The sequence below is a fragment of the Podarcis filfolensis genome, assembly GCF_964270895.1.
Source record: "Podarcis filfolensis genome assembly, chromosome: 2".
NCBI lineage: Eukaryota > Metazoa > Chordata > Lepidosauria > Squamata > Lacertidae > Podarcis > Podarcis filfolensis.
The window spans coordinates 85,977,446-85,997,537 of record NC_139605.1 but is presented as its reverse complement, the minus strand read 5'-3'; the positions used below and the strand labels follow the sequence as shown (position 1 = coordinate 85,997,537).

Below are 20,092 nucleotides of genomic sequence, written 5' to 3'. Positions count from 1 at the left end.
AATATATTAAAAGTTGTTGTTTTTTAAAAGGTGATGAATAATGGTATGTTTAATTTTAGGTAACTAATGTATTATCAAACATGCTTTCTTTCCCTCTAGCTGAATGGCAGTCGCTCATAAATGACAGTTTCAAAAGTCTCCACCTTGTTTCAAGCAATGCAAAGCAACAAATAAAGGTACAGTTTGCTGTATCTGTATTGTTGTTGCTTGTTTTGATAAAAAAGAAAACATTCATATTTTCGTATCATGAAAGTTGCTCTCAAGGTATTCTTAAATTACCCAGGTGCTGTATATAACAGAACACAAGAGCACTTTGGGCCTGTATTTCCATGTGATGTAAATTAATTGTGTCTGTGAAAGGACAGAACCTCATTTTCATCCTGAAGTGATCAATTTTATATTTATAATGAGGGTGGCGCTGTGAGTAAAACCTCAGTGCCTAGGACTTGCCGATCGTATGGTCGGCGGTTCGAATCCCCGCGGAGGGGTGAGCTCCTGTCTTTCAGTCCCAGCTCCTGCCCACCTAGCAGTTCGAAAGCACCCCAAGTGCAAGTAGATAAATAGGTACCGCTTTATAGCGAGAAGGTAAATGGGGTTTCCGTGTGCTGCGCTGGTGCTGGCTCGCCAGAGCAGCTTCGTCACGCTGGCCACGTTGACCTGGAAGTGTCTGCGGACAGCGCTGGCCCCCAGCCTCTTAAGTGAGATGGGCGCACAACCCTAGAGTCGGACACGACTGGCCCGTACGGGCAGGGGTACCTTTACCTTTACCTTTTACCGTATTTTTCGCCCTATAGGGCGCACTGGCCCATAGGACGCACCTCGTTTTTTGGGGGGGGGAAATGAATAAAAAAAAATTATTCCCCCCCCCAGCTGCGGGGCTGGGGCGGGGGAAGCTCCCGCCAGGCTTGCAAGGCTTGCGGATAGCTTCCTGAAGCCTGGAGAGTGAGAGGGGTTGGTGCGCACCGACCCCTCTCGCTCTCCAGGCTTCAGCGAAAGCCTGCATTCGCCCCATAGGACGCACACACATTTCCCCTTCATTTTTGGAGGGGGAAAAGTGCGTCCTATAGGGCGAAAAATACGGTAAATGAAATTTAGGACAGCAACTCAACTCAAGTTGCACTGCTCTTTGAACTCTATATGGAACTGAATAGGCTTGTTATAGAGACTCCATAACAAACCATAGGAAAAGATTAAACCAAGCACATTCTTAAATTGAGATACTCTTTAGTCGAATTCATTTGGGTGGTTGTTGTTGTAAATTTACTGCCTGATCATAAGTGACGTGTGCAGAAAGATAAAATCTTTTGCATGATACTGTATAGTTTTTTCTCATTTAAATAAATAAAATGATGGTCCACTCTTTCCTACCTATCTGTGGGAGTGAGTAGAGGCTCCATAGCTCATGGCAAAAGCTACAGTCATTTAGGAAGCTGGCTGTAATACAGCCACACCCAAACCTAATGAGCCCTGCCCAGAATGCCATCTCTCCCCATAGGCTATTCTGGAGATGGATCATTGTGCGAGTATACAATGAAGCTTAAAGCCTAAATAACCTCTGCTGGTTTGACTAGTGTTTGCTTTTAAAGGTATGGAAGGCAATATATACACCATGCCCCTATTCCTGTGCTAAATTGAGTTAAATTAGAACAAATTGTTGAGTAAGCATCAAGTAAATTCTGTTGCAAGTTCAACTCTTTAATTTAAGTCTACTAAAATTAGGTTCAGGGTTGTTAATTTAGCCTCCATAAAATTATACTGATGAGCTTTAAAACAGTTTTATAAGTCATGAGCTATTAGTTACTGTGCCTTCAGACACAGCCCTGAATGGAGAACGTGATCCAAGATACTTTGGAGTGTTATTTTATCTCCTAAACAGTAACAAGTCATGAACTGAAAATCTCCTGGCTTGGAATGCAAAGCTTATCTTCAGCTGTTTTATGAATGGGCCCATAGCAAACTACAGTAAAATTATTCATAGGGATAGAGATTATTCATTGGGTTTTCCTACAATAGTTGAAAGGAAAGATCTTTTGATGGTTACAGAGTTTTGCCTTTGTCTTAGGAATCAGCAGTCGCTGCATTAGCTGCTCTGTGTAATGAATACTACTACATTGAAGAGGAGGGAGCAAATCCAGCTCAGCAAGGTACTGATTCATAATGTTTGTCTCTTGCCTTTATTAAGGGATAACCTATGATGATCTTGTTAGCTAGAAAACTTCCTACAGGAGCAGAACTAGTCCTTAAATAAACATCTCAGTGGTTAGCAACTTCTCAGGACCAGCCCAGTTATTTATGTGGGCTTCTAAGACGCACTTAATTGGAGGTGACAGCAGCATTGCTTGTCCCTTTTGGAGAAATGAAAGAATTCTGATTTGCACATGTGTGAGACAATGTTGTTTGTAAAATGCCTAGTAAAGTGCCACTTGAATTAAAGCAGTGAAAGTGTGCACTTCTGAATCAGCTCTTCACTACAATTTTACTTCTCTACAATGGAGTTAGAGTTAATAAAGTTTTGTAACATGGGAAGACAATTTGCACATCAGAGCTTTTATGGTGGTATTTGGGGTGTTCCATAAGTGCTATAATACTGCTAATGCAATGGGACGCCTCCCTTCTCCCCCCTGCACACATCCAGAAACCTCCTTATCTGCTCTGGAAGCTTGAAGAAACACCTTGGACAGATTTGGGGCAGGGGCGGGCTGCGGAGAAGGCCTTATCGTGCAAGCAGAAATCCTTGTGCTGGCAGAATTCATTAATTAGCATTACAGTGAATACAGCCTTTTATGCATAAGTAGAAAAAGGCATAATGCATAAAACAGCTGGTGCCGGCAGGCATGATCCAGCAAATGGCACCCAGGCACAGCCTTCTACCACTTTATGTAGAGTGTGCTACTTCCTCTGTATTTCTCTCTCTCTCTCTCTCTCTCTCTCTCTTAACCTACCCTGCAGAGAGCCTGAAAGGGAGAGGAATGCAATTGGAGGGAAATAGGATTAATTAGAGTAAGATTGCTGGTGGGTAGCAACACTCCAACTACTATCCTCTAATTTGGAAGAATTTACAGGGCCTCCACCCGAATAAGTAGCATAGGAAAACATGGTTAGTTTTTGTACGCAGTTGGGCATGATAATTTACCTGCAGAGCTTGATGCTCTGGGTTTTGGTCAAAGCTTGAAGATCTAGCTTACATCTTCAAAGTACAAGCTTTACAATGGAAATGAAGATGCCCAGATTTCTTTTTTATATGTAGTGATATTTTTATACATAATTTCTTTTTTATCATATTTCTTTTTTATATGTAGTGATATTTTTATCACTACATCATATTTCTTTTTTATATGTAGTGATATTTTTATACATAATTTCATTCTCCCCATTTCCAGCAGTTTCTTCCCTCTGTAATTTGTTGTATTTTTCTTCAACACTTGCTTTAGCTTGTAGCCATTATTTCTGTTAAATTAACAGTTTAGAGATCATGTATTTCATTGTGTTATCACATTTACATTTTCTTACTAGTGCCATCTTATAGTCCCATAGGCACTGTTGGTACTTATCAAGAAACAGCCTATGCCGAGTTTTCTGCAACCTTTTAATTTGGTTCCTTGTACTGCTAACAAAGTGTCTTTGAAATTAAAATGAGTGCTGATGAAATTTCATTATCTTGGGTGTTCTCACAAGACATATAGACAAGAGTAGGGTGCCTTTGTTGCTTCAGGCCTCAGTGTTTTATATTTGCACAAATAGTTTAGAGATATCTAAAATACCTGTGCTGTTTCTCAGATGTTCGCAGAAATAGCCTCTTTGAGGTGTGTGTTTGTGTATTTTCCCATTCTATACTTCTCTGAGCATATACAGTGGTACCTCGGGTTACATACACTTCAGGTTACATATGCTTCAGGTTACAGACTCCGCTAACCCAGAAATAGTACCTCAGGTTAAGAACTTTGCTTCAGGATAAGAACAGAAATTGTGCTCCGGCGGTGCGGCGGCAGCGGGAAGCCCCATTAGCTAAAGTGGTGCTTCAGGTTAAGAACAGTTTCAGGTTAGAAACGGACCTCCGGAACAAATTAAGTACTTAACCTGAGGTACCACTGTACAGTATGGCTACAAAGGATACAATAATGAAAAATGAAACGAATTAAGTACTTAACCCGAGGTACCACTGTATAGCATACTGATGAATTGATTTAAGAAGAAGTAATAAGCCTCTGCATGTGCTAAGAAAATCCATCTTAATGTGGTCTTAATTTGAGCCAGGGTCATTGGGCTTGGTTCTACAATCAGTACCAGGGCTTGGCAACCCCAGACAGTGTAAAGCAATAATAATAAAAAGTAAATGCATTTGAGTTGTTGCAGAACTCCTTTCCTTTGGCATTGGTTAATCACAACCACCCCCTTCATAGCTACATAATTTCCAGATAACAGTGTTAGTTGCAATTCCAGGCAGGAACGAATGTGGGCATCTCTCACTTTAAAAATCAAGCACTACCTCCAACAGCTGTGCTGCAGAGAAATTCCTTCAGAAATGTCACCTTGTTACCAGGTTCCAGCGTATGGAAACCACTTCCTGGAATCCAGTGAAGCATCTTCCTCAAGAGATGCAAGGCTGGAACTTTCAGTAGATTTATGCTCGTTGTTGCCTTAGAACACATCCTTCAATTCAGTTGTGAAAGGATGAAACTTTGAAGAAAATTAGGCCTGCGCAGTCATGTTGAGTACACTGTCCTGCTTTCCTAACAGTAAAAAATTTCCATAGTAAATCATTTGAATGACTAGACAATGACTGCAGCAATTTGAAATCACCTTTTCTCTCTCTCTGGAAATAATTTATGCAAATATTCTAGGACTTTGGCGCAATCTCCCCATTCCCCACCCCATGCCAATTTCTAATTAATGATACTATGACTTGTATTTATCTAGATGAACTGGTGAATCAATACATTTCAGGCCTTCAGAGCCATGAGGAAATGACTCGGTGTGGCCTTTCATCAGCCTTAGGTGCCCTTCCTAGGTTTCTTTTAAAAGGCAAGCTTCAGGAGGTGAGTTAGAGAGTGGGGATTTAATATTTTTAATTTTTTTTTGTAAGTGCTTAAAGGAATATCATGAAGAAACATACAGCAATACAGTATTGCTGACCATGTTTGGTGGTTTATAACCAAATCTCTGTCAAGGTTTCTGTGTTAATCTTAGTTTCTTGTGGAAATGATTCTTTGAAGGGATGAGGGATAGACACCATACTCATAATAGGGCAAAAAAAGGCAACCAAGTAATGGGCAATGGGTAACTATTGCCATATTGTGGAGCGGGGAAATAGTTTCCTCTTCTAATGTATTGCTCTCCAGCAACACTTCAGTAGCCCAACTCTTCCTGGGGGTGTCACTGTTTTCTTCCATGGCAAGGGAAGCAGGAAAACTAACAATAAAAAGCTTAGATTTTTTTATATATAGTTAGACATTCAAACCTCAGAGTTGTGCCAGGGAAAAGAACAAGTGTTATGCACACTTATGAGGAAAGTGGAAAGAGACAAATTTGCTTTATATCTTTACAGTAGTGATGGGAAACCTCCATGAGGGCCAGCAGTCCTTCCCATTTGGCCCATAGGCCATTTTGGTGAAGCCACACCCACCTGTGATGTCATATGACATTAGATGTTGTATTGGTGAAGCTGTGGCACCACATTCCAAAGGAAGAATTGGGAGTGACTATTCTTCCTTTGTAGCTGTGGCTATACATTTGAATATGATGCCAGGTGGGTGGCCCTGCCCAGCTGTCAAAATGGCCTGAGGAGGGCTGGCCAGTTCTCCACCTTTGCCTTATAGAAAGGCTATCCTTCCTTGTCAGATAAAGCATGTTAGTGAAGGAGTATCAGGAGGCTTGCATTGGACAGTCTTTGTATCCTGTACCTGTCACAAAAACGGAGGGTGAAATTAGGATGAAGCTAGATGCCTGGCAGCAAACACAAGATTACTGGTTGTGTGTTCATGTCAAGTGTGCAAAGTAAGTGTGTGTGTGTGTAGCCACTTTAACTTCTACTGCTTTTTAGATAATTTCTCACAAGCAAGCTGAGTACAATACTCATATACTGTTTTTGTATTGTGTTGTTCCAGGTTTTAGACGGCTTAAAGGGAGTCACTACCATTTCCCCTCAGTATGTGAGCTTTGCTGAATCCAGAAAAGATGGCCTAAAAGCTATTTCAAAGTATGTTCAACAGTTTGTATATGGCTTTATATTTGCCCTGTAATGTGAGTGCCATTAATGAGGGGAAAGTGTCGGCCTTGTTTTTAAGACTCTGTTTTTAAGACTCTGTCCTTCTATATCAGATAATAGGGAACCTTGTCTAGCTCCTGGGGCCTTACCCACATGACCTTGAGTTCTTTGCTGGCACAGGAAGGAACAGAAAAGCAGCAAATTTCAGGCCCCAAGGCCCACTCTGGATCAGGTCCTAGTGTGGGGGATAGAAGGGCTTTCGCCCCTTTCCCCACCACTGTTGTCCCAGTCTGGATTGGGCTGCCGCACATGTAATTTGTATTGCTCGCAGCCAATCCATTGCAACACACAAGCCCTCCTTAGGTGGTACCAGGAAGGGTTAAGTCATCACGGTAGGGATGGGTGCACTACCTCTGCACCCTCTTCACTGTTCTTGCTGCCCTCTGACTCCTGGGAAATGACCATGTGAAGTAGGGAGGCTCTCCTGTACTTGTGGGGGCTCCCCATGCATTTTAGAAACTTGGACCATAAGGTTTTCAAACAGGTGATGAGCTTCCCTCAGGCTTCCTGCTGCACAAGGTTGCCTTCCCCAAGGTGACTGATGAAGAGGCTTTTGCTGAGGCAGGCGGAGCTAACATGTTCATCCCCACTGCCTCCTCACACCTTACTGGAAATGCCTGAAGAAGGTTATTGTGAAAACCTCACTTAGGTCCTATGTGTCTCTGTGTACGTGTGTTTGATTATGGGTGTGCCTGGCCCTGTGGGTTGCTGGAATGTGGCTCCCTCAAAGCCTTCTGTGTGGCGAGTCGCCATGTAATCTACATGGCCACCACAAACCCAGGTACCTATGTCTCTGATAATCAGACCTGCTACTAGGGTCCCTGTTTCTCAGAGGAGTAACCTCAGCACAGTTGGATAGCTCTTCATCTCCCAAGGAATGAGTCACTTCTAAGAGATTTCCCTCTTCCTAAGAGTGGCATCTTCTTTCCATAATACCCCAGGTCCATGTTACAGCAGATGATCTGCCACCCTTGGGAGTAAGATGCTGCTTTCATTTTCCCCGAAGACCTTACCCACCAACCGCCCTCCCTCTCTTGCACTCAGAAGATCAAACTTGTTCCCTCTGAGCCAGGAACTCACCTGTGAGTTGGAAGCTTGTAGAGCACTTCCAGAAGCTCACAATTTTAGGATAACATCCATAGAAAGTACATTTCATGAACATTGATAATTGATACCTTTCATAAATATGTTTAGCAGTTTTGTTTGCTATTAATGCATAAATTTTAATCCGTGAGTCGTGTGTGTGTCCTCTTCCTACAGGGTTTGCCTAACAGTAGGTGTGAAAGGGGAAGGATCACCAGCTGAAGTTGTATGCAGAAATAATGTCACGGAGATCTACAACATATTGCTGAATGGTCTTAATGATTACACAACGGATAGTCGGGGTGATGTTGGAGTATGGTAAGGCTTTGTTCTTGCTTATTGTCCCATCAAGGCAAAAAGTGGATAGGATTCAGAGAAAGAGCCCAGCAAATATTACAAGGCATTCTGGAATAGGATGCCATTTCAGTTCTACCCCGCCCAGAGGAATCTCTTATTGAACTACAAATGTAACCTGTAGAATGAAAATGCTAAAAGTGTGCTAAAGGCTTTTATTATACAGTAAGTTTCTGGCTCATGAATACCATTGATGGGCATTCACTTCCGATTGACTGCTTAACTCGCATGCTGGTGACTGGACAGCAGAGGGCGCAGTTGTACCAGCTGTTGGGCTCTCTCATGTGTTGCTACCTTTTGCAAGCATTTGCACATATTATTTTAAAAGCAAATGAGCTGTTGCTATCTCTACTATCTACATTCCCTAGAGTGCTAATTTGACATAAACACAATGGCATAAATCCAGCTCTGCCTTGGGTGCACTGAAGCCCATGGATTTAAATGTCATTAATAAACAACCTCCTTTCTGCCAGAAAATTCTCAAAATTCAACCTTTTTTGATAGTTTCGTGTGAGAATTCCAGTTGGTTGGTGTGCAATGTTCACTCTCCCACTGTTACATCGTGTTGAGTCAGGATTACAAATAAATAAGATAAATCGTTACACTTTGTACCCTTTAACTAGTGCTTTCATTCCATTCCAACCACATAACAAGTGTAAGAAACTCAAGTCTTCATCTTTGAGCCCTAAATCTAAGAATAACTAGTGTAACGTCATGTCAAGTACCCAGTGCCTATGTAGCTATCTAAAATTCTTCTTGATTATATTTTAGCGTCAAGAAAATGTATTTATTTAAAATATTCAACACAAGGTTTCAATGTGGGATACAAACGAATACTAATCAAAACATAAGGACATAACATTACAGTCACCATCAGTCTTAAAACTACAGTGCAGCACCTATAAAATTCCCAGCCAAACATTGAAGTTAATGTGGTGAGGCTGAACAAGCTGAAGCTTAATCCAGGCACGACCAAGGTGTATGAGTAGGAGAACTGCTGTCTCTGGATATACAGTTCTGGGTGTTTTGCACTCCCCTTGAAGAACCACACCAGCAGTTCGGTAATGATCCAGAGCTTGTCACCAACTGAGGAAGCTCAGGTGGCAGCTGTGGCTAGGATAAATTCAGCTGGTACACCACATGTGACCCTGTGGTGTACCAGCTTGATAGATATCTTGCCTCAGTTATCTATGCATTTGCTGCAGCCAAACCATACTGCTGCAATGCTTTCTGTGTGCTGGTGCCTGTGAAGGCTGGAAACTGTAACTGGAAACTTGTGGCTGAGGCCAGGTTATGGGAACATCACCTATACCGTACCAGTTGCAGTGGTTGCCCATGTATATCAAGGCCCAATTGAAAGGGCTGGTCATTACCTTTGACACCCTGAAGAATCTGTGGCCAGGTTACCTGCAGGATTGCCTGCGCTCCTAACAAACTACATATACCTTGCAATTGGCATTGGAGGACTTGCTGCATTGCCCACTTGTTAAGATTATCCAGCCCTTGTAACAGAGGCTTCTCACCAGTGGCCCCACGAATGTGGAACTCAGTTCCTTCTGAGACTCAGCAGGCCTCATCCCTGTCGATGTTTAAGAGGGCCTTGAAGTCCTGCTGTTTTCTTGATGGCTTCTGGTTAATGCATACTGCACTTTTATGCTGGCTTTTGAATTTTCACCGTTTTATAGCTGACTGCTTTTGTTGTGCTCTTAAGAGTAGACACGAAATGATATTATTATTATATTGCAATGCTGTTTTGATTTTAAATATTGTTATAAGCTGCTTTGTGGAGATACTTTCACAAAGATCAGTGTGGACATTTCTTCAGTAAATAAACCTTGTTGGTTGAGGAGAGGACTAGAAGATGGGAAAGCTCTCAGTGGTCTTGCCCCTCTTCTTGCAACAAAGATGAGTGGTTTGGCATAAGAACTGGCTGGAAGGGCACTCTTGTGAATCTTGCCTACTTGGTACTGCTCTTTTTTATTTTCTTAAAAGTATGTATTTTACGTATAAAAGTCAAACAGGTTTAGGAAAGAATTGCTCTTGTATATGAAGAAAGCTTTGGTTGGATCTTTTTTTTAAAAAAAAGATTCGTGGGAAAGCTAACCAACTGTATTTTCCATATGCAAACTTAACATTCCTTTTGACAGTTTGGACATGTCCCAGCGCATAAACTGTCTTCAGGTGTTGGATATGAGTACCTTAATAGTAAGATGTCATACAAAAAGAGGAAGAAGTATTCTTTGATGAAAGGTTGCCAAACGCTATGATGCAGTTTATATTCCCTACCCCCCCTAATTCTCACTTACTTGTCCACCCATTTTCAGACTTCATATGCATTTGCCTTCTTTTCACCTTAGAAAAGTATAAAAATACAAAAGGCAGGCCACTGTGATAAGATAGTGATAAGAAGAACAGTTCTCTGTTACTAAAGTAGGTTAATAGCTCTTTAAATACTCATTGGAAGCACAGGGGTAATGCATCTGTAGACCAGGTTTTAGCTTAATTATGTGAACACATGTAGTATTCATATGCATGAAAAAGAAGCCAAACTCTCTATTGAGATCAGGAAGGAAATATTCTGGGCCATCCCAGTGTGTCCTAGATGAAAATAAGTTGCTTCTGCTTGTGCAAGTTGGGACACCCAATTTCTGCTGCTACCGCCCCCTCTACATACACTGCAGCCCTCTGTACCACATCCTACTCTGTTAACACCCAGCTGGGATGCAGTCCCAATTCTGCTCACCCTCCTCAACAGTTGCTGTCTACTAATAAAATAAAATAAGAACCACATCATTTGCTTTCCTGCAATTAACTGGACGTATAACTTGGCCCTTAGAATGGTCCTTTGTTTTCTACTCTTCCTTTGTTATATGTATGTATGTATTCTATATCACAGAGACTGACATGGAAGAAAGCACACTGATATATGAGACTGTGGCGTGAAAGTATATTATTCTGATCATAGAAGCAATGTAGATTTACATGAAGCATGTCCGTAAGAAGTTATAAATTTACAATGGCAACTTGCTTATTTTTACAGGGTGAGAGAAGCTGCTATGACCAGTTTAATGGGAATGACCCTTTTGTTAGCACGGACTGAGCCAGAGCTAATCGATGCAAATGTGTATGTATTTTGCAAATATAATCTGTGAATGCCTGCTGTATGGTTAGGTGATGAGCTGTTTCTGTAAAAGGCTCTTTCAGTAATCCCTCCTACCTATGGGATTCGGTTACTTCCATCAATACTGCTAATGAAAGAACTGGAGCACAGCCTATCTTGCATCTGTTGTGAGTACAGGGAATGCAGATTGTAGCTTTTGATTATCCCTTCTTTGTTAAACTGCTTTACATTAATAGCTATTCCCGCTTAAGATAGATATTGTGCCTTTCCTGTGCCATGAAACACTGTATCTATTTTTATATAATTATACATTTGAAAAGTTATAGCTATATATGGGTTATAATAAAAGAATTAAAACCTTAAAAATACTGTGCTAGATACAGTTATAAAGAATAGTCAGCACAGGGAAAGCAGTCAAAACAGCTGTTTTGCCAATCTTGTAAAAAAAAAAGGCAAGCTGAGTAGATGTGCTTCATGGGTCTTCAGAGCTAGGAGAGAAATTTGGTCTAACCACCCCTTGTAAATCTCAGGGCAAAGTAAAAGTATAGTTTCTTTACACCGCTGTTCTCACTTCCTTTGCTGAAGGAATCCTTAGCAGGGTCTGAATGGAAAATGTTAATGGGGACGGGGAGTAGTCATATAGGTAGAGGTTTCTCTGGAATATGTCGTTCCAAATGAATGAGTGTTCTGTGTACTAAACTTCAGCTCCAAGCGGATCATGTGCTGTGTGGCTCAGCAATCAGCTGAAAAAATTGACCGATTTCGAGCCCATGCAGGATCTGTATTCCTCACACTTCTGTACTTTGATGACCCTCCAATTCCACACATACCCCATCGGGAGGATTTAGAGAAAATATTTCCAAGGTAACTAGTATCTCATTGTTTTATCATAGAATTGCACAATAAACATTTGCCCATAAACATGAAAGAACTCTTTATTTAGAAATATGTTTAAAGAGAATATTTCATTCTGTCTTGTTAAGGAGTAGACTTTTGAGATTCAGAGTGGCTTTTTGTGTTTATTAGAGAAGTAAAGGGAAAGGCAACCTAAGTTTTGTTCTGGCCGGATCCATAAATGGGGCTTGGGGAACCTCCCAGTGTTGTTGGACTCTCACTCCCATCCTACCTGGCCATTAACCATGTTGGTTAGAACTGAAGCAAGTTGGGGTTCAACAACTCATGGAGGGCCACAGGTTCCCCATCCCTGCCGTAAGTTATCAAGTGTGTGGGATTTTCCACCTTTGGTCATTTCGTCAATCCAGTAACTAGTCTTCGCACAGGGTGCGAGTTATCAGCAGTTCCAAAAGTAAGTAAAATGTAGTGATTTGTTAAAAATAATGCTTCAGAAGCTGATGTAAGCAAATTATACTTTGTGCATACAATTTAACTTGGCATCTCAAGCATTCCTGCATTTTGCAGAGTGATCCTATGGTGCTGATGCAGAAATTCCATGGTAGAGCTGCTACTTGCTGGCTTCCTGCCTTATAGCTCCCTTGTGGTCAGCAGGAAAGAATTACTTATAGGAGCTTCAGGACTGGGGTAGTTGGAGGTTTCTTTTGGGTGTCTGTATGCAGAAAGAATAAGGGGACCAAGATATTCTGGATCCTTGCGCCATTCCTGGTATTCACCCAAAATGTTTCACTGCTCTACCCCCACCCCAGGAGGACATCTGCACCTGCCAACCTTTCCCTGGGTGTACCTGTGACACTATAAGTGCCATCCCACTGGCTGTGATCTCTCTCTACCAACAGAATGGGGCATAGCTGCATCTTGTGGCCCCCCTACATGTCTTTGACTGAATTTTGGATTGCACTTTCAATTGAATTTTAAAATGCATTAATGTGTAATACAGTTAATGGTAATAGCACATTATGAAAGCCCCATTTAAAATACGGTTATACTGCTGCATTGACAAAGAGCATTTCTGAGTCTTACTATCAAAGGATGCCAGCTTTGATTTCTGTGGATAATTTTTCTACTTTAAAAATGGGAGATTTCAGAGTTTAGCAGCAGTTTTGGTGAAACAAACCATTGCTCAGGAGGACATAAGGCTTATGTTACCTGCTTTCTATTGCCCTTGCTTCAAAAGGGACCATCTTTTCTGTTGTTGACAGGTCAGAGGCAGTAACCTTAAACTGGAATGCTCCATCGCAAGCCTTTCCCAGAATCACACAACTTCTGAGTTTGCCATCTTATCAATACCATGTTCTGACAGGACTGACTGTGTCCGTTGGTGGATTGACCGAATCAACAGTAAGTGAATTTTAAGAAAATGTTTGATCGGTAGGCGGTGTCTAAGAATGACTATGTTAAGAGCCATGTATCAATTCAGGTAGTAGTTCATTTCTGGAAGCAAGTTGCTGATGTTTGTACTGCTGAAGTCTTTTATTGGGGTATGAAAGTGTGGGAGGCACCCAGCCTATTGCTGTTTAGCGTGGCTGAAGCCTGGTTCAGCTCATCCCTGTTTGTTTCCATATAGCAGTTTTCATCACTTCACTACATACCTCTTTTCCTTTATTCTAAGGTGCCGCAGCACAGTTCTGGTAATCTGAGAAACCCGAGGCCAAATGAAAGAAGTCCACACTGCAGTTCCTCCCCACACCAACATCTCCTTTCTTGAAAACTGAGGTCATGCTGGCATGGAGAGGACTGCCAAAGAAACATCACAAACATAGCCTTTCACTCCCCCATTTTCCAAATTTTCTATCTAAATTACAATTAGCACCTTGTTCTTGGGCAGGCTTCCGAAATCCGGAAAAGCACAGTTTGAGCACAACTTGACGATCTTGCCAGTCTCTCTGGATAATGTCAGACGCCATACAGCCTTAGAAACCTATTAGTATTCTAACTTTATTTCACTTGCAAATAACTTCAACTGCATTTTGCTTTTAACAAGCATTTCTACTTGTCACTGTGTTCCTTGTAGCTTCCTGCCTCCAGTTGCCTCTGAAAATGAAACTAACTTGGAGGATTTTTATTATCACTACTGGCAGTCACAAGTAAATTAAGAATGTGGGGCAGCTTACAGCTCAACCCTATAGGTTCCTATAGAGGGCTGTGACACCGTTGCCACCTAATCAGCATCAGGTAGTGACTGACAGCTTAGTGTTTGCTCTATCCTACTTGCTGTCCTTTCTCTGTACTCCATTTACAAATGGGTGTTGGTGATACTGAAATTCAGCTTAGTCACATAGCTTTGTTTGGCCAGTGAGAACACGATCCCACCTGCCCATCAACGTCCTTGCAGGCTGTTGCAGTAATGTGCTTTGGTTCTGCAAGTCTCCCCACCCAGTACTTACTGTATAGCAGCTTACCAATGAGGCTGAGCTACTAGTGTCTGGGAAGCCTTGTTCCTATTAGCACAGGATTCATTAAATCATTGCACCTTTCTGATCCTGCCCCTGCAACACTATGTCCTTGTCCACATTCATTTCATGCACAGTTGCACTGCCTTGAGTTATTGCAGTGGTGTAATACCACTACTCAGAATCATGCGAGTGCAAGAGTCCTTGAACCTGATTCTGGTCCTTTTCTTTCTACAACAGACCATCAGGCTTCCAGCACTGTTAAGTGTGCTGAGCCTTCACATTTGTAGAATGCTTGAATGTTCAGTTCATGATGTCAAACTCTTGCGGGGTTTCATAATGAGGTGGAGATTAAATTTAATTTTGCTTTAAATATGAGGTTTTTCCTACCCCAAGTTTCACAGACAGAGAAATAGCCTTGAGTTACTTCAAGAGGTCACAGAGAGGTTCTTGCCCCCAATATTTTCATGTTGGGTTTTTAGAATTTGTTACACTTAAGTTTTGAAACGTGTAAACAGTTTGATTGCTTCCAGCTCTTTTGATTATTGTTGGCTCTGCCTGCTTGTTTAAGAGAACAACCTTCTGTTCCGCTTCAAAAACACTGTTGAATCATTAGCTCTTTGTAGACCTCCCTAGAATATATCTCAGTTTACTTGGGTTGTAGTCCAGTAATTTCCAGACATGAAAGAAGGGCTAGCGTGCCTCTGAAAATGCATTCATTAAATAATTAAAATGCTCCTGTGAGCCCCAAATACCACCTACAAATTGGACTGCTCACTGAATGTCTGAAATATTTCCATTAGTCTCCTTTGGAGCCAGGTAATTCTACCCTATCTTTGCATCAGTTTGGTCAGTCAGTCCTTCCCAGTGCAGATTTATGAATTGCACATTTATGAATTTATGGAATTCTGTGCAACATGATTTGGTGACTGCCACTAGCTTAGATGGTTTTAAAAGGAGATTAGAGAAATTGAGAATAGGTGTATCCATTGCTTTTAGCTATAAAAAGCTATTTTAAACCTCTGTGTTCAGAGGCAATATGTGTTCAGAGGCAATTAGTGATCAAACCAAAGGTGAAAGCTGTAGGAAACTATGTAGCACAGGAGGCATTCGTCTAGAAAAACAGCGCAAAGTGTTTTCACATAGGATACGAAAGTGGGCTCATAGGTTGTATCTGGTATACGTGACAGCATAATCAAGTGGCTGATGAAAGTAGGAGAGGGGGGAAATACCATGAGTTCTTGTGGGTCAACGTACTATTTTCCCAATCGTGAAATTGATGAGATGGCAACTTCCGACTGGGAACATACAGTTCAGTATGTGAATACAATTCAGAGCTCTAGTATTGTTAGAAAAGTGCCTCTGCATCCAAGTTGTCCCATGGCTTGCTTGTCAAGTTTGCAAATGGATATTAAAAGCATTTGAAAGGGAAAGGAATGACAGCACTAAGGGGACTGGAAGGCAAAAGAGTAAAGAGGCAAAGGCTCAGTATAATCCTTTCAGTGGAGAAAAAGATGCACTGGGTTGGAGCCTAAGTCACACTTAACTCCCATTGATTTTAATGTGTTCTAAGTTAGTGATGTATGAATTTCCATGTTGGATTTAATGGGACTGAAGTAGGACTTAACTTGCTCTGGATCCAGTCCAGCATGACCAAATGCTAATGACAGGATTCTATATTTTTGCCACTTCAGGGTAGTCAATATGTCAACATCTGAAATAATCCAGAAATGATGCTCTCTTTTATTGGCCCTAATGCACTATTCACTGGTCCCCTGCACTGGAAAAGAAATACGACTCGCTGAGTAGGCCTTTATCTTACTGTTTGGAAAATCACTGGTGGTGAGGCATTGTTCTCTTGTGCCTTTATACCATATTAAAAGAACTTTAAGGACTCACAAAACGTGCTGAATTTATTAGAAGTGCAGTAGTTCCTGTGAATCTTACTGCAGTCTGGATCTTAAGGGTTAGTCACAGAGGGTGGACGAAGGTAATGTCCTAAACATAGGCAGGATCCCCCAGTAGCCATAAAACGTAGCAGTCTGTGGAAAGAGGTCCTTGTTTTCTCCCTTCCATCCAAGTCTGTTTAGCAGTTATAAACACTGTGCACATGTAGAAGGGACTGTGTCAACAGTGCACATATTTCCTGGATAAAATGCAAAACGTGCCATGGCACTGGCTGCTTTTCTTGCTTATTTAGCTGTACATTTAAACATCCAATTACATTTCCTATTTAACTGAAATGGCACCATGTTACCAGGTTGTTATGGGTCCTTGGTTATAAAGGATGCTGAAGTGCGTTTTTCCTATAGTTCGTGTAGTGTAGAATTCCTATCGACTTTAAAACCTCAAAAATCAATTTTCTCTTCTCTCCTGCCCCCCAGTCTGGAAAAAAAAGTCCCTCGGACATATAGTGAAGGCCGAAGTTAATCTTTTCATGTTTGTTTATTGGAAGTGTTTTTCACTTGCAGGTAAGGTGCTCATCACAGAGCCTGTTCAGCTATCTGAAGGGAATTCAGAGCAATATGGATGCAATGAACAGCTTTTGTGATACGCTGCTCAAGGTCTTTGAGGACAATCTGCTGAATGACAGGTAACCTGTATCTTTCTATAGGGGCTTGTTGGGCACATTCCTGAATGTATTCCTGTCTTACCAGATAAATCGCTAAAAATGTCACTATAGTTTTCCATCTACTCTCTTTGACTTGGAATCTATGGTTATGAAAAAGCCTAAGGCCAGAAGTGCAAGTCAGTGGGCCAAATTTTTTTTGCTGATTTGCCAGGCATAAGAGATAGGAAGGCACAATAACTCGGCTAACCAAATTGCATTTGGGGGATATTTTCCTGAATGGAGTACAGGCTACATAACTAAATGGCAGGAATGGGGAACTGGATCTGGCCTGAGGATCCAGAACTGGCCCCCACCTCTGCCTCCCTGTCTTGTCACCTGACACAGGATATGATATCAGTTGATTCAGTGTTCAAGCCATGGAAGCAGTCACAGGCTAATCTCCAAATTTGGCACTGTATTCTCACAGCACTGAGAACAAAACAAAGCCTCTGCTGCTGGCTGCCTCTTAATTATCAAGGAGCAAATGGAGGCTTATCTCTGAACTTGGTGTTATGGTCCCACAAAGCACTCTAGAAGAGAAACGTGCACCTCACTATGTGACACGCTCTGTCTCATGAACTATGAGTCCAAGAAGAACTCATTTGTTCCTTCTGGCATTTATTTCCTGTGCACAGGCAAGAGGAGCCAGTGGAGTGGTAGCCAGTTAGTAGCATGTTGGAGGAACAAACACTAGAGTTATCAGGAAACATGGGATGCAGGCTCTAGGACATAGGTGAGGAAATGAATTGTAGGCCTCTGATCATCCAAGAGTATAGGGCATGAGATCCCAAGGGCAGAGAGCAGTGTCACCATGCACAATTAATATGGATACAGTGGTACCTTGGTTTACGAACTTAATCCGTTTCGGAAGTCCGTTCTTAAACCAAAGCGTTCTTAAACCAAGGCAGGCTTTCCCATAGCAGAGGTGGGGACCCTCCAGATGTTTATGAACTCCAGTTCCTAGTGGCATGGCCAGTGGTTAGGGGTGGTGGGAGTTGTAGTCCAGCAACATCTGGAGGGGCCACATGCTCCCCACCTCTGCTCTAAATTTTCGAAACAGATGAGGGATAGGGTGTGTATGTTAATGCTTGAACACTGCCAGTAAAACTATTTCCTCATCACATTCTGAAAGGGTATGTAGGCCAACAGCCAGAAAATGACTGTGTGCAGGCACACGCCCCACTCCTTAATGGGAATATTCAGATGTGTGTCTCAATGTATAAATTACAGAAAGGAATCCAGGAGCCTTGCCAAACTCTTGCAGACTCTTATCTGACCATTCCCTGGAGCTAAAATGGTTGAAGTTTGAACTTCTGCACTTTGTTTTTCCCATTTCAAATTTTGTTTAGGAAACGAACTAAGTATTGTGTTAGATTCTGGATACTGGAGAGCTATTGCGTCACAAGTTTTCACACTCCTGCACTGTTTGTGGGCAGAACTGGACAGTATCCTTGCAAATGTGTGGTGCCCACGCTTGCCAAGATAGCAGGAATGTGATGGTGAGGGCACTTGCAGGGACGTTTTTGCAGGAGGGAAGGTGCACAGTCCCGTCTCCCCAACCCTTTCATTGCATGTTGATTCCTTGCAAATGATTCCTACCTTCTGGGCAGACCTGGTTTCAGATCCTGGCTTAGGGAGAAAAATTAAAAATCTGTCAGGTTGGTAAACAGGGAGAAAGTATTCCTTTGATTCTCACCCCAACACAAAGAGCATCTAGTTTTGCCCTGTAAACACCACAGTGTGTGATTCCCCCTATGGAGTAAGAATGGTCATACGGGCACTGCAAACATGTGTGACTGTATTACCACCTGACTACTGCTTTATGATCTCACGAAGTGTGCAGTTAGCTCTCAGTCATGCTCTCAAACTAGTTTTGGCTATCTGAAAAGTCAGAAGTGTATGAACTTTGGCAAAAGTTTCTCTTTTTAATCTGAACTGTGAAAGTCCCATTGCAAGTGGCGTCAAACATGTTGCTCTGTCTTCTGTGTGTTTTCCTCATTAGGGTATCTGTACCGTTGCTAAAGATGCTGGACCAGATATTGGCCAATGGCTGCTTTGATATTTTTCTAACAGAAGAGAAGTAAGTACTAATGAGCAGAGTATAAAGCCTCTTTCCCTGCCTCTCCTCCAGTTGCTGCTGTGCTGCAGGAAAACAAGCCATAGTATGGCTGGGTGTGTCATCTGAACCCACGGTCACGATGATCAGAAGCCAAGGTTTTTTGCTTACTTGTGTGTGGTTTGTTTCTTCCAAACAAACTAGCCTGTGTTCAGACAACACAACAAGACAGACTATGGCATGTTCCCCTGCAACAAAGCTGGAATTGGGAGAACCAAAGGGCCTGCAGCTCATTCACATTGAACCAGTTTGTTTTAAATGTGGTTTAATGCAATGTGCAAACCAGGTCATAAGCAGTACTAAGAGTTGAGTTGTAAATCCTGTTTACAAATTAAACAGAACTAATGACGATCACCTGCGATGTCAGTCTCTTTGTAGAAATAATCCCAATGAACCACTGAACAGTATCTTAGTAAAACTACCTCAAGTGCGTGCGTGCACACACATGCACACTTGATTGTAACAAAATCTCAAAGTAGATACTTGAGTCATATTGTTCTCTTGTCCTATGAAATACCAAATGAAAGGGCAGGAGAAACTATTCTTTCCAGTTTTAGTAGCATATCCAATATTTATACATGAGTGTCAGTTGCAGTTTTCTTTGTATATTATACTTGCATGTCCATTTGCTGAAGGTGCAGTAATGTACCATCCGATGGAGTGTATCACTACAGGTTTTAAGCAACAAGTCAGTGGCGCTTTGACTTCGTCCACAGATGGGTGCTTTCCTTAACAACAGTAATTTCATACCTGTGCAGGCTCTCATCTGGGGGGCACTCTGTGCTCTTGATTTAGGGACCACCCTGAGTGATGTCGTGATTGATCTGGTAAAAATGTTGCTCACCTTTTTTTAAAAAAGCTCCATTTTCAGGAACACGTGTGCCCAATTTGCATAACACAGAACCTTTTAGACAGATCCCTTTTCCCTATTCACTGATCCTGTTTCTGCTGGAGTGCTGCCCATACAGGAGAAGGAATTTTCTCAATTTCCTTTGGAGAGGCTGTGCTATTTGAGATCACCCATAGGTTAGAGTTAGTTATTACAAATGTGGAATTGGCAGATGACAGAAAGCAAAGCAGGTCTATTTCAGATGCAGAATCCTACACATTAGACTACATGCACTAAATTTTTTCCAGATGCTCAGCTGTAATTGGCCTCTTTGCTGAATGCCTGTATTGTCATTTCCTTTGGAAATCACACCTCATTCCCTATATTGCCATTGTCCTGTGCTGAAAA

General features: G+C 41.8%; 1 protein-coding gene across 4 annotated transcripts in view; it reads left to right on the top strand.

Moving 5' to 3' along the window:
* Positions 1-20,092, top strand: part of TBCD (tubulin folding cofactor D) — a 131,139-nt gene that overhangs the window by 102,464 nt on the left and 8,583 nt on the right. For all 4 annotated transcript variants that reach the window (XM_083597675.1, XM_083597674.1, XM_083597672.1 and 1 more), the window contains exons 26-35: positions 100-176; positions 2,063-2,144; positions 4,918-5,036; positions 6,105-6,196; positions 7,526-7,666; positions 10,743-10,826; positions 11,529-11,687; positions 12,938-13,076; positions 16,600-16,721; positions 18,742-18,819. In XM_083597675.1, the coding sequence (XP_083453801.1) occupies positions 100-176; positions 2,063-2,144; positions 4,918-5,036; positions 6,105-6,196; positions 7,526-7,666; positions 10,743-10,826; positions 11,529-11,687; positions 12,938-13,076; positions 16,600-16,721; positions 18,742-18,819 (1,093 nt within the window). The remainder of the gene's footprint in view (positions 1-99; positions 177-2,062; positions 2,145-4,917; positions 5,037-6,104; positions 6,197-7,525; positions 7,667-10,742; positions 10,827-11,528; positions 11,688-12,937; positions 13,077-16,599; positions 16,722-18,741; positions 18,820-20,092) is intronic.